This window comes from Sorex fumeus, unplaced genomic scaffold (genome assembly GCF_029834395.1).
Source record: "Sorex fumeus unplaced genomic scaffold, SorFum_2.1 ptg000148l, whole genome shotgun sequence".
Taxonomy (NCBI): Eukaryota; Metazoa; Chordata; class Mammalia; order Eulipotyphla; family Soricidae; genus Sorex; species Sorex fumeus.
Genome location: NW_026606205.1, coordinates 238,197 through 250,546, shown reverse-complemented (window position 1 = coordinate 250,546; position 12,350 = coordinate 238,197). Strand labels below are relative to the sequence as shown.

The 12,350-nt window shown below is 50.3% G+C and overlaps 1 protein-coding gene and 2 non-coding genes across 3 annotated transcripts in view; all 3 read right to left on the bottom strand.

Moving 5' to 3' along the window:
• NCAPD2 (non-SMC condensin I complex subunit D2) overlaps window positions 1-12,350 on the bottom strand; it is a 28,907-nt gene that overhangs the window by 15,885 nt on the left and 672 nt on the right. The window contains exons 2-5 of the mRNA XM_056106849.1: window positions 5,024-5,099; window positions 4,699-4,757; window positions 4,070-4,248; window positions 3,601-3,743 (exon numbers count right to left, since the gene is read on the bottom strand). Of these exons, the coding sequence (XP_055962824.1) occupies window positions 3,601-3,743; window positions 4,070-4,248; window positions 4,699-4,757; window positions 5,024-5,099 (457 nt within the window). The remainder of the gene's footprint in view (window positions 1-3,600; window positions 3,744-4,069; window positions 4,249-4,698; window positions 4,758-5,023; window positions 5,100-12,350) is intronic.
• Window positions 4,325-4,645, bottom strand: LOC130016207 (small nucleolar RNA U85). Its single transcript, XR_008791213.1, has one exon. It is a non-coding gene; the product is annotated as a small nucleolar RNA U85 (small nucleolar RNA).
• On the bottom strand, window positions 7,394-7,525 carry LOC130016204 (small nucleolar RNA SNORA30/SNORA37 family). The gene has a single exon (XR_008791210.1). It is a non-coding gene; the product is annotated as a small nucleolar RNA SNORA30/SNORA37 family (small nucleolar RNA).

Genomic DNA, 12,350 nt, shown 5'->3' with positions numbered 1-12,350 from the left:
CTTCACCCCTGTACTGTTCTCCCCGGCCCCTCATTTAGTCTCCACTGCCTCCAAAGTCAGAATCTTCCAGCTTCTTCATGCTAGTGCTGTCTATACAGCGAGCCGCTTGACTGACCCCGAGAGCCCTGTTATTGTAGGTTTATGATGCCAATACAGACACTGGGTGGATAATCAGAGACAGGAGAATGTCACCACCGACTGAGTCACTTCAGTTGCAGCTGAGCCCGAATCATTCCTCTCCCTCTGAGCTTCAATGGGCTCCCAGGGTGACTCCTCTCAATTACCTCTGACGTTTTATTTTGGGGGTGGGGGTGCAGGGATAGGAGCACAACCAGCAGGGCTTATTTCAGGCACTGTGCTCAGGGATTCAGGGATCATTCCTGGCGGGATGATTGGAGGGCCATATAGGGTGCTGGGAGTGGAACCCAGGTCGGTCGTGTGCAATATACACCCACTGTATCATTACTCCGGTCCCAGTTCCGTAGCATCTTTGGGTGATTCCTCATCTCCTCAGCCTTTATACGCTGGAATGTTCCAGGACACAGTCCCTGTGTCTGTTCGGAGCGTTTACGCGGTGCCCCGTGCTCAGAGATCTGCACTGAGGGCATACGGCGAGATGCACCATCTGGCCCCTCAGTCCCCCTTTCCTCAGCTGCTGGCCTCCCTCTTAGGGTCGTGAACTTGCTACTCCTTTGCCTTCTTCTCCCCCCAGATCTCCTTGCGCCTCTCGCTACTTCCGCTGGGAACGTCACTCTCTCAAGGCGGTCTTGCTAGAAACAGTAGATTTACAGTCACAGCCCTGCTGTGCAAGCACACGGTCATGGGTTCAAATCTGACCAACCCACATGTGCAGGGTGCAGCTCTGCTCCCAGCATGCCCTCAAACTCAGACAGAAACAAGTTCTGGCCACACCGCAGTCAGGTGTGCAAAAGCACCACAAAGTGGGGGAGGGGGCACCACGCCCAGCAAACCCTGCAACTGAAAAGATGTGTAGGCGAGCACACATGGGAGCACCACAGTGACTCCTGCAAGCACAACCGTAGCCTGAGCACTGTGACTATGAGTGCAGCCCTCTGTGAACACATTTGCAATACAACAACCAAAGGAGCGCAAACCCCCGGTCAGAGCAACACCATTCTCACCAGCAGCAACAAAGGGGCGGTGGGGGGGGGGGGGGGGGGCAAGAAAACAAAACTAAAATCACAAGCGTGCTCCAGCAAGTTTCCCGTTTACTTACTCTATTTCCCCCCGATTGTACCAAAATCTATCACTGTCACTGTCCTCCCGTTGTTCATCAATTTGCTTGAGTGGGCACCAGTAGGTCTCCATTGTGAGACCTGTTGTTACTGTTTTTGGCATATCGAATACGCCACGGGAGCTTGTCAGGCTCTGCCGTGCGGGCGGGATACTCTCGGTAGCTTGCCGGGCTCTCCGAAAGGAACGGAGGAACCAAACCTCGATTGGCGGCGTGCAAAGCAAATGACCTACCCGCTGTGCTATCACTCCAGCCCGCCAAAATCTATATTTTTAAAATTTTATTTATTGATTTAGCCTCTGGGTCACTCCCGGCGATGCTCAAGGTAACTCCTGGCTCAGTACTCAGGAGCTATTCCTGGCAGTTCTCAGGGGACCCTATGGGATGCCGGGGATCAAACCTGGGTCGGCTGTATGCGAGGAACACGCCCTCCCCACTGTACTATTGCTGTGGGCAGGTAGATAGGGAAAGGCCCTGGACAATAAAACTGGTCAGCGAAATTTCTGGGAGGAAAATTCCAAAGCTGATCACTTGTGGATACGGATAAAACCTGGAGCAGCAGACCTTGAGGAGACTGGACCCCTCCCGAGGAAGGAAATTCCTTGAATTCCCTCAGACCTCTCCCTCAATCGGATTCACTTTAGTGATTCGGCCCAAAGGACACCATCACCACTCCCAGCCTCCCTGGTAACCTCTTTAGCAACGGACTTTTACCTAGGAAGAAGCCCCACGTGGGGGCAGGTTGGAGAAACCCTATAAAGGTCACCTTGAACAAAGGAAGTGCGCAGATGCTGCCCGAGCCCATGTGCTTTTTGCGTCCACGTGGCTGAGCACCTCTCGCTAAGTGGTGCCTGAGAACATGTGTCGCCCGCATCTCCCCTCTTGAGATGTGGACTGTCATGCTTTCGTGTCCAATGCTAGGAATGTGTGTAGGGGCTCTCCGCCCTTGGAGAAGCCCGAGTTCTCTCTTGAGTGTGTTCTCTCTCTCACTCTCCCTCCACACCTTAAAAACCCTCCAAATAAAATCTATTCACTTTATTACTTGTCTACTCCTGAAATTCCTTTCTGCGAGGCGAGACAAGAACCCAGCAACCCTGGGTCCCAGGTGGCAGAGGCGGGTGGGGAGAAAGTGGCCGTCTTTCTCCTCCCCGCTTCCCATAAGTCACCCGTGGAGCCCACCGTCATCACTATCACTCCAGCCCTTCCAAATTTTCAAAAAAAATAACATATATTTAACTAATTACAAAAACTATCTTCTGCTCTTAATATAATCTGGGGGCCGGAGATGGCTCAGAGGGCTGATCGCCTGCTTTATTGAGGTCTAGGCTCAATCCCTGACGGAGCAGGGTGCCCTGAGCACCGCCGGAAATGACGACTGGGCTCAGAGCCAGAGTAGTTCCGGCCCCCACACCTACACTCCTCCTTCTACCCTCCTCCCTGCAAAGAAATCCCCAAACAACCCAAGGGGCTGGGGATATGGCTTAAAAGTTTAGCACACGGGGCTGGAGCAATAGCACAGCGGGTAGGGCGTTTGCCTTGCACGCGGCCAACCCGGGTTCGATTCCCAGCATCCCATATGGTCCCCTGAGCACCACCAGGGGTAAATCCTGAGCGCAGAGCCAGGAGGAACCCCTGTGCATCGCCGGGTGTGACCCAAAAAGCAAAAAAAAAAAAAAAGTTTAGCACATGCCTAACATGCAGGAGACCTGGGTTCGATCTTTAGTCGATCTTAATATAATCTGGGGGCCGGATCTTTAGCTGTGATCAGTGTCCACAATGATATCAGCTTATGCGCCCGGGTGAGTCTCAATAAATATTGCTTCGTGGATGAATGGGCATCAAGAGTTGAGAAATTCACATTTGCTTCTAACATTCCACTCCATACTTCTGACAATTTAATGCTATGGGTGCATGTCAGTTAGACCTGAGGCATGAATTGAAGGATTTCAAAGATACATACAGCAACACGGAACTCAATCCTCATGGCCCTGCATGATCCATAGCCACCATTTTTATTTATTAAAAAAAATTGGGGGGCTGGAGTGATAGCACAGAGGGTAGGGCATTTGCCTTGCATGCAGCCAACATGACCGACACAGGTTCGATTCCCAGCACCCCATATGGTCCCCTGAGCACCGCCAGAAGCAATTCCTGAGTGCATGAGCCAGGAGTAACCCCTGAGCATCGCCGGGTGTGACCCAAAAAGAAAAAAAAAATTGGTGGCCACACCCAGTGATGCTCAGGGGTTAGTCCTGGCTCTGTGCTCCTGTGGCCCCTTGCAAGACAAGCACCCTATGCACTATGCTATCGGTCTGACTCGTGGTCCAACCATCCTAACTACGCACCTGACAAATTCCTCCTCGACTATCGAATGGTTCCATAGGTGACGAATGTCCAGTTGGAGCAGCTGGGTTAAAAGCTGAAGAATTGGCTGCCTCTCTTCTTCCCAGTCAAAGCCCTGGGCCGCCTTGGCCCTGCCTTTCTTACCCTGAAAATGGATGGTGGATATATTTAGGAATAAAGAAAAAAAAAAAGCAAATGAAGAGTCTCAAGATCCTCTAGTATGCCTCAATTATCCAGTACTGAGACCAGATAGAGTGAATACAACGTACTCTAAGTTACAGAGTATTAAAGACCCACAAGTCAAGGAAGGATACAATGTGATACTTTTGAATACTTCCTCCTGAATCATACCTACATTAGGGCAGGCCTCTAAAAAAGCAGAATCACTGCATTCCTCATTATTACTTTCTCTTATAAGGCCCCTATTCGTTTCCCAGCTCCTCTCCTGAGTGAGTTCCGGACACTAATTACCTTCCCCACGTCTAGGTCGATGAGCTTGTTCTGGCTGGCCATGGTCTCAAAGGATTCCAAGAGGCGGATCAGGGCATAGCAGTTCATTTTGAGGGCGTTGAGGTGGGCACTTCTATCTGACGCACTCAAAGTGGCATCGTCCAGGATAGTTGGGAGTTGCTGGGAGTGGCAGTTCACCACTGCAAGGGGCAGGATCGAGAGGCGGTTTCACTCACTTCCCGCACAGACCACAAGGTCACGGCGGCCCCCTCGCGCCGCCATCAGATTACCAAAGATCTGTGTTCATCTCCAGCGGCTACAACACAAGCCAAGTCCGGCAAGAGCCCTGACCCTGATTCCCGGAAAAACGCCCTGTCCCTACTCCTTGACACCAGTCACCAGTTTCTCCCTGGCCACTGGCAGGGCCACCTCTATGAAAAAGAGGTCGCTCACAAGTAGGAAGATTACCTGTTGGTCTGCCCTTACAGCGAACACACAGAGCTCTGTATTGTCCACCAAGATTACAGACCTGAGTCAAAGGTCCCCAGACTTAGCCAAGCCAGCTGAATCACCACAGCCTTGATATCATCACATGGCAAACAGAACGGAAGCGAACGGCAGCCAGTTCCCAACCCCTGACCCACAAACACCTTTGATCAGGAACTCCAGCGCATCTTCCTTGAGGTCAGGATCTAGACTTCGAAAGTGACTATGAGGAGAGAAAGTACAAGTAGGGTGAGGCAGGAAGTGGTAGAACTCATTTTTTTTTCCTTCTTGGGTCACACCCAGCGATGCACAGGGGTTACTCCTAGCTCATGCACTCAGCAATTACTCCTGGTGGCGCTCAGGGGACCATGGGATGCTGGGAATCAAACCCGGGTTGGCCGCATGCAGGGGAAACACCCTACCCGCTGTGCGATCGCTCCAGCCTCCTCATTATTTCTTAAAGTACCGCCAGCCCAGGGCTTTACTTACTGTAGAATGCTGTAGATGGTATCAAAATGCTCCAGCATAGCCAGGGGTCCCTGAGCTCGGAAAGCAGCCTGAAATGCTGTAAAGATAAACTCCTTCATGCAAAGGGAAGAGGAATCGTGGGGTAAATTCTATTCATGGCACAACATCAAATTAATTAATTATTAATTACTTTTGTACTTTTGTTAGTAAAATCATGAAAGGGGACAGTTTGTGGCAATGTAACCTACTATTTGGGGGCGGGGGGTTGGTAGGGGGAAAAGAGAACCACAACCAGTGATGCTCAGGAGTTATTACTGGCTCTGCACTCAGGAATTAATCCTGGCAGGCTCAGGGTAATTATGAGATGCTGGGGATCGAACCTGGGTCGGCCGCATGCGAGACAAGCACCCACTGTACTACCTCTCCAGCCCCCAATGTAACCTGCAATAATGATCTGTCCTGTGTTTGGGGGTCCACAGCTGGTGGTGCGGGGTAGGGCTCTGGGGGGTGGAGGGGAGGAAACCAGGGAATGAAATCAGGCTCCTGCAATGTGTTCCGGCCGTCTGAGGCGACTTCCTGGCCCAACAATGAGTCCCGTTTTAGGGGCTAAGTGACTGTCGGTAGTTTGTAAACAAACTCCGGCTATTACTTTTGATTTTGAAATTATGAAAGCGACAAAACCAGAACAGAGCACCTGGACTTCTCACCAGATGTTAATCATACGTGAATTTTTTTAAACCAAAATGTGAGTTCAGTACTACCTTATCCATGTTCCTCAGCTTGTTTTAGGGCCATGGACCCCCTCCAACTTTCTTCCAATCTATCTTATCTTACTGGTTGGTATCCTAAGTATGTAATTTTCACCTGTGGTCTTTCTGAAAAATCCTGGGACTTCGCATATGCCGCCCCTTGGCCAAGAAACACTGCTCTCAACTAACTGAACCTTACTTGAGTTTTTCCAACTCAAGTCGGAAAACTCAACCCTTGTCCTGTCTCGGATTGCATCCCAGAGCCATGCATTTCTTTGCTGCGTCTCCTTACTTTCCTCCAATCTCTGTCTTTCACGATCCTAACATTCTGAAGTATATTACCTGGCTCTTCTGTGGACGCCTGCCCCCACCCCCCCAGTTTGGGACTGCCTACTATTTCCCCATGATCAGACTGAGTAGAGATAACTTGGGGCTATTCAATGGAAGGCTCCATCACCCTGATATGTCATCCCAAGGAAGTACGTCAGTGCCGGTGTCTGAGTATTAACAGCAGCGGCCTTCATCACATGTTAGTGTTTGCCTGGTTCCTCCACTGAAGAATCAGTGTTTGCCCCTTGGCAACTCAACTCCTCTTAAGGGCAGATGCTTGGTCTTGGGTTATTATTTGGGGGCAGGGGGAGCAGAGGCATACCCAGTGGTGCTCTGAGTTTACTCCTGGCTCTGCGCTCAGGAATTCCTCCTGGTGGGGCTTGAGGGACCACACGGGATGCTGGGGACTGAACCTGGGTCGGCCATGTGCACGGCAAGTGCTCTGGCCGCTGTACTATCGCTCTGGCACTAAGAGAAGATGCTTCAAAACTACCAATACAGAGATAGGACAGGTGTGCTATTTCTTATCACATTTGCTCATTAAGTGAAGCACTTAATGACGGCTCGTCTGCCTCAAGTGTGGCGATTTCCCCCACTCCATCCTTCCTCCCAGGTTCACTAGCGGACCGTCACTGAAAGGATGAGCCTTATGACCACATGGTGCTCAGGACCCCACCCAGGCCCCCTCCCTGCAAAACACACGCTTTACTCTGCCATGTTACCTCTCAGCCCAATGCTGTATCTCTGCTTCGGGGAGGTTTGGTTTTGTTTTGGGGACACACTCAGCAGTGCCCAGGCCTTATTTTAGGCTCTGAGCACAGGGATGACTCGTGGCGGGGTTCAGGGGACCCCATGAGGTGCCGGCCATCAAATCCAGGCTGGCTGCGTACAAGGCAAGTCCCCAGATGCTGTACTGCTCAGGCACCCCCATGTCAGAATCCTGTTGTGTTTTAATCCATCTCTATTTCCTTTGTTGTTCAAATGGCTTTATGCCTTTTTTTTTTTTCGGCCATACCTGGCTGTGTTCAGGGTTTACTCCTGACTGTGCTCAGGGATCACTCCTGGAGGGGCTTGGGGTTATCACATGTGGTGCTAGGGATCAAACCCAGGTCGGCTATGTGCAAGGCAAGTGCCCTCCCCGCTGTACTATCGCTCCAGCCCAAACGGCTTTAGCCTGGACCATCAGAAGCTCCGTTAACATAAGTCCGTGTCCCTGACATTTGTCCTTTATTTCTGTTCTCTCTGCGGTGGAGAGACGGGGAAGGGAAAGGGCCTAAGATTACAGCAGCAGGAGAAAGGCACAGAACTGTCTTTCTGTCCCACCGAGTGACAACTGCCGCCGGCACAGTGCCAGGACAAGGGCGCACTCCAGGGGTTTTTTCTCTCAGCACCAGCTACCAAATCCTGGCCCCACTGTGTGGGCCGGGACCTGTGAAAGTGCTTGCCTCAGATCTGCCTGGGCCACCTGCACTTTTCCTGGCTCTCTCAGTCCTGGCCTCGCCATCCCAAAGGAGTCCCGGCTTCTTTCATGGGACAACGGTTGGGAGAAACCAAGTTGGAGGTACTCAGTAGGCTCGGTACTACCTGAGCGTCATTGTCCTTTAAGCCCTCTCAGTAAAGTAAGCCAGATATATGGACACAGACCCTCTCCCCACCCCCCTTTTTTGGGTCATACCTGGTGATGCTCAGGGTTCTTCCTGGCTCTGCACTCAGGAATCACTCCTGGCACAATGCTCAAGAGACTATATGGGATGCCAAGGATTGAACCCAGGTTAGCCGCATGCAAGGCAAATGCCCAACCTGCTATGCTATCGCTCCGGCCCCCCACATCTATTTGTATCTGTGTATACATTAAAAATGAGTTCAGGGAGCTGTAGCCATAGTACAGCGGCTGCCTTGCATGTGGCTGACCCAGATTTAAGCAGCACCCGCTGTGGTCCCCGGAGCCTGCTAGGAGTGATCCTTGAGCGCAGAGCCAGAAGTCCTGAGTACTACCAGGTGTGGTCCCAAAACAAAACAAAAACCTCAACAAACCAGCATTCCACTCTCCCCACCCGAAACAGGACCAGAAGCTTCCAACAAGCCCTCAGCTATTTCCTAGTAAAGCCTATTACATATTTCCAGGTGTATTCACTCGATTTTTTGTGTGTGTGTTTGGGGGGGGAGGGGGTATCTCTGTGCTTAGAAGTGATCCCTGGCAGTGCCCGGGGCGGGGGGGGGGGAGTGGATGGTAAATGATTTGGGGCATCTAAAGCAGAGTCGGCGAGATGCAAGGCAAGTGCATTATCTATCTCCCATACCATCTCTTCGGCCTCCTTCTGAGCAATTATTTCACACCTCTTCTCTGCTCTAACTAAAGGCTTCCTTCCTACCTGAGCAAACAGAATCAAACAGAAGAAAAGAGCCAAGTGCTCCAGCCCTTCCCCCCGAGCCCCGTGATGGCACACCTACTGGACTGCATTTCACAGAGAACTGTCAAGTTTTGGTTTTGGTTTTGGAGACATATCCGGAGGTGCCCAGGGGCTGTTCCTGGGTCTGTGCTCAGGAGTGAACCCAGGCGGTGCTCAGGGGATGGGAACACATACTCGGATGGTTTCTAGGAATCCTGCATCAAGCAAGTTCTTTTCTCTTTCTCTCTTTCTTTCTTTTTCTGGGGTATACCTGGTAGGACTCAGGGCTTACTCCTGGCTCTAACTCACTGCTGGTGGCTCAGGGAACCATATTCGGTTCTGGGGATTGAAGGCGGGTTGGCCACATGCAAGGCGACATCCTACCCACTGTACTATCTCTCTGGCCCCTTCTCAAAATATTTCACCCTTTCACCGTTATATTTGTTCCATTAATCTGTGATCAGCAACCTCTGGTGTTAATACTCTAATTGTCTGGAGTATACCAAGAATCGCACCCGTGTAAGACTGTATTCTAATCATACCACTGCACCACCGACACAACGATTCCCTCTTCCCTCACTTTTCTTTCTTATTTGAGGGCCTTCGTGGATCAGGGTCACAGATGCGATGTCAGAGACTGAGCCTGGACCTCCTAGATGCAAAGTACGTGGCCCCGCCTATTGAGCCGACTCTCCAGCCCTTCCTTGGTCCTAGATTTCCCTAGTCTCTGAGACTCAGCAATATGGAAGTTAGGCAATTCAGAAACCCTGTTGGCCTCTCAATATTTAAGTGGAAGAAAAAGTCACTTCAAATCAAAAACCAGAAACGATGCTCAGCAAGGAAGTCAAACTAGGCCTCCAGCAATGAACAGCTCACCAAGGCATGAATGCAAAAAAGAAGTTCCTGAACAAAGTGAAAAGTGCTATCACAGTGGACACATGAATGATAAGAAAATGAAACAGGGCCAAGAGATAGTACAGAGATTAAGGTGCTTGCTTGCATTCAGCTGACTCCGGTTTTATTCCCGGCACTACATATGGTCCTCTGGGCACCATCAGGAGTGACCCCTGAGCACAGCTGGGTACAGGCCCCAAAACAGACGTATTGAGACAGAGGCCATAACTCCAGGATAGAATACTTGCCTTTGCCTTTTTTTTTTTCTTTTTGGGTCACACCCAGCAATGCACAGGGGTCACTCCTGGGTCTGCACTCAGGAGTCACTCCTGGCGGTGCTCAGGGGACCCTATGGGATGCTGGGAATCAAACCCGGGTCAGCTGCATGCAAGGCAAATGCCCTACCGACTGTGCTATGGCTCCAGTCCCTAGAGTACTTGCCTTTTATACACATAAAGACCGGATTCAATCCTCTGGAGAGCCAAAGGAAAAGAACAAAGTATCAAAACTTGCTAGCTACTGTGTACAACAGGTGATACATAGTACACTCATAGGAACCATGGCTGTCCACCCATTGTTATCATTATGACTTTCTGGCCACATCCATGTGTTGCTCAAGGTGCCATATGTGGTGCCAAGGATCAAACCCAGGTTTGCCACGTGGTAGGCAAATGCCCCACCTGCTGGACTCTCTCTCCAGCCCGTGCTTGGTCACCCACTAGATGGCCACATTCCAACTTTCCTTCCTTGCTGACCAAACAGTGATTCCTTTCGTTTTAAAGGCAGTCTGTTAGGTATCAACCTTTATCAATATCGTCAATCACAGAAATTCTATGTCTCTTACCAGAAAGTAAATAGACACATGATCTAATTTTGGTTAAGTTTGCTGGCAGGCTCCTGGTAGCTTTAAAAAGAGGGGGGATAAAAGCAAAAACACAAGCTAGAAACTCCCTGAACAGAAAACCTCTGGACATCAGAGCAAGGAGTTACCCTCTGACACCCAGGATGAGGAGGTCAAGAGAACACGTTGGCATTCCAGTAAGAAGCTGCTACACTCATTAGTCCTTCCTGTTGTAAGATATAATAAAGCAAGTGTTATCACTACCCTTACAGATAAAGAAACCAAGGCACAGACAGATTAAGTAATTTGTCAGGGAGGATGAGTCAGCATTCAAACTCAGGGAGTTTAACTCCAGAGTTCAATTTCTATGACCTTATCCAGAGCAACTTAAAAGGATATAGGGCACTTGTAACAAGTAGTGATTTTTTGGGTTGTTTTGGGGGTCACACTCAGCTCTGCTCAGGGCTTACTCCTGCTTAAGCTGGGGAGTCACTGCTGGCAGGGTTAGGGGGAACCACATGGGGTCCTAGAGACTGAACCCAAGTCAGCCACGTACAAGGTAAGCGCCTTACTCACTGTACTGTGTCTCCAGCCCCACAAATCCATGGATTGTTAGTATTTATTTATTTATTGCCACACCTGGCTTTAAAAAAAGCCAAACTTGGGGCTGGAGAGATATTACAGTGGGTAGGGCAGGTAGGGCATTTGCCTTGCATCCCATATGGTCCCCTGAGTATTGTCATCAAGAGTCATTCCCGAGTGCAGAGCCAGAAGCAAGCTCTGAACGTTGCTGGGTATGATCCAACAACAACAAAAAGAGACAAAGATGCCTGACTTACTCCTGAAAGGCTCGGGACCATATGAGGTGTCAGACTGAACCTGGGGTAGCCGTGTGCAAGGTAAGTGCCCTGCTGCCTGTACTACTGATCCCGTCCCAGCAGTCTTCCTGATGATGTCTAAATTGCTTTGACACATCTCTAGATATTTGGGGGGTGACAGCGAGAGGAAGGAAGTGGTACTAAAATAATCTAAAATAATCCTCCCCAGGACTGGGGAAGCCACTTGCCTTGCACGCAGTCAAACCTGGGTTCAATCCCCAGCATCCCATATGTTCTCCTGGGAACCATCAGGAGTGATCCCTCAGGAATAATTACTGTGTGCTACTGGGGTTTTGGTGTGGCTCAAGCCCTGTGGTGGTGAGGATCGCCTGGACCATGCAGGCAGTGTTTGGGGGCCTCCAGGACTACATATAGTGGGGCTTCAGGGACCATGTGTGCCAGGAATTAAACCCAGGTCTGGCAGAGATGAGGCATGCCCTAACCACTGACCTACCTCCTGGCCCCATGAGTAGATTTCAGTGAGTCATGGCATTGTTCACAGCTTGCCCAGAGGTGGGGCTGGACATACATATGCCTTTTTTTTTTTTCTATTACTGCACAGAAAAAAAGAGACCGAGCCAAGCCTCAGACAATCTAATGAAGCAAAATAGATTCAGAACGAAACTGAGAGATGTGAGGGGAGAGAAAGAGGAATATGTGTTTAAGAGCGAACACAGGCTTCTCCAGAATGGAAAAAAAGGCTGCTCCTAAAATTTTTAAGTCTACCAGGACTAAAATTTGGCACAATGGCAAGAGGTAAAGATCTAAAATAATTCTCCCCAGGGCCGGGGCAATAGTACAGCGGGAAGGGCACTTGCCTTGCACGCAGTTAACGTGGGTTCGATCCCCAGCATCCCATATGTGCCCCTGGGCACCACCATGAGCGATCCCTCAGGAAGAATCACCATGCATCACTGGGGTTTTGGTGTGGCAAAAAACTTTTTTAAATTTTATTTTTTGGGGCACACTGGTGGTTCTCAGGGATTATACCTAGCTCCATGTTCAGGAATCATTCCTGGTGGTGCTTGGGATTGAACTTGGGTCCATCCGTGCAAGGCAAACGACTTACCCGCTGTACTATTGCTATGCCCTCTCCCCTGCCAAATGCTTTAAAAGTAAAATAATTCTCCCCACATAGTGATAGCACAGCGGTAGGGCGTTTGCCTTACAAGCGGCCAACATGGCCAACCCGAGTTCGATTCCTCCGCCCCTCTCGGAGAGCCTGGCAAGCTGCCGAGAGTATCTCACCCGCACGGCAGAGCCTGG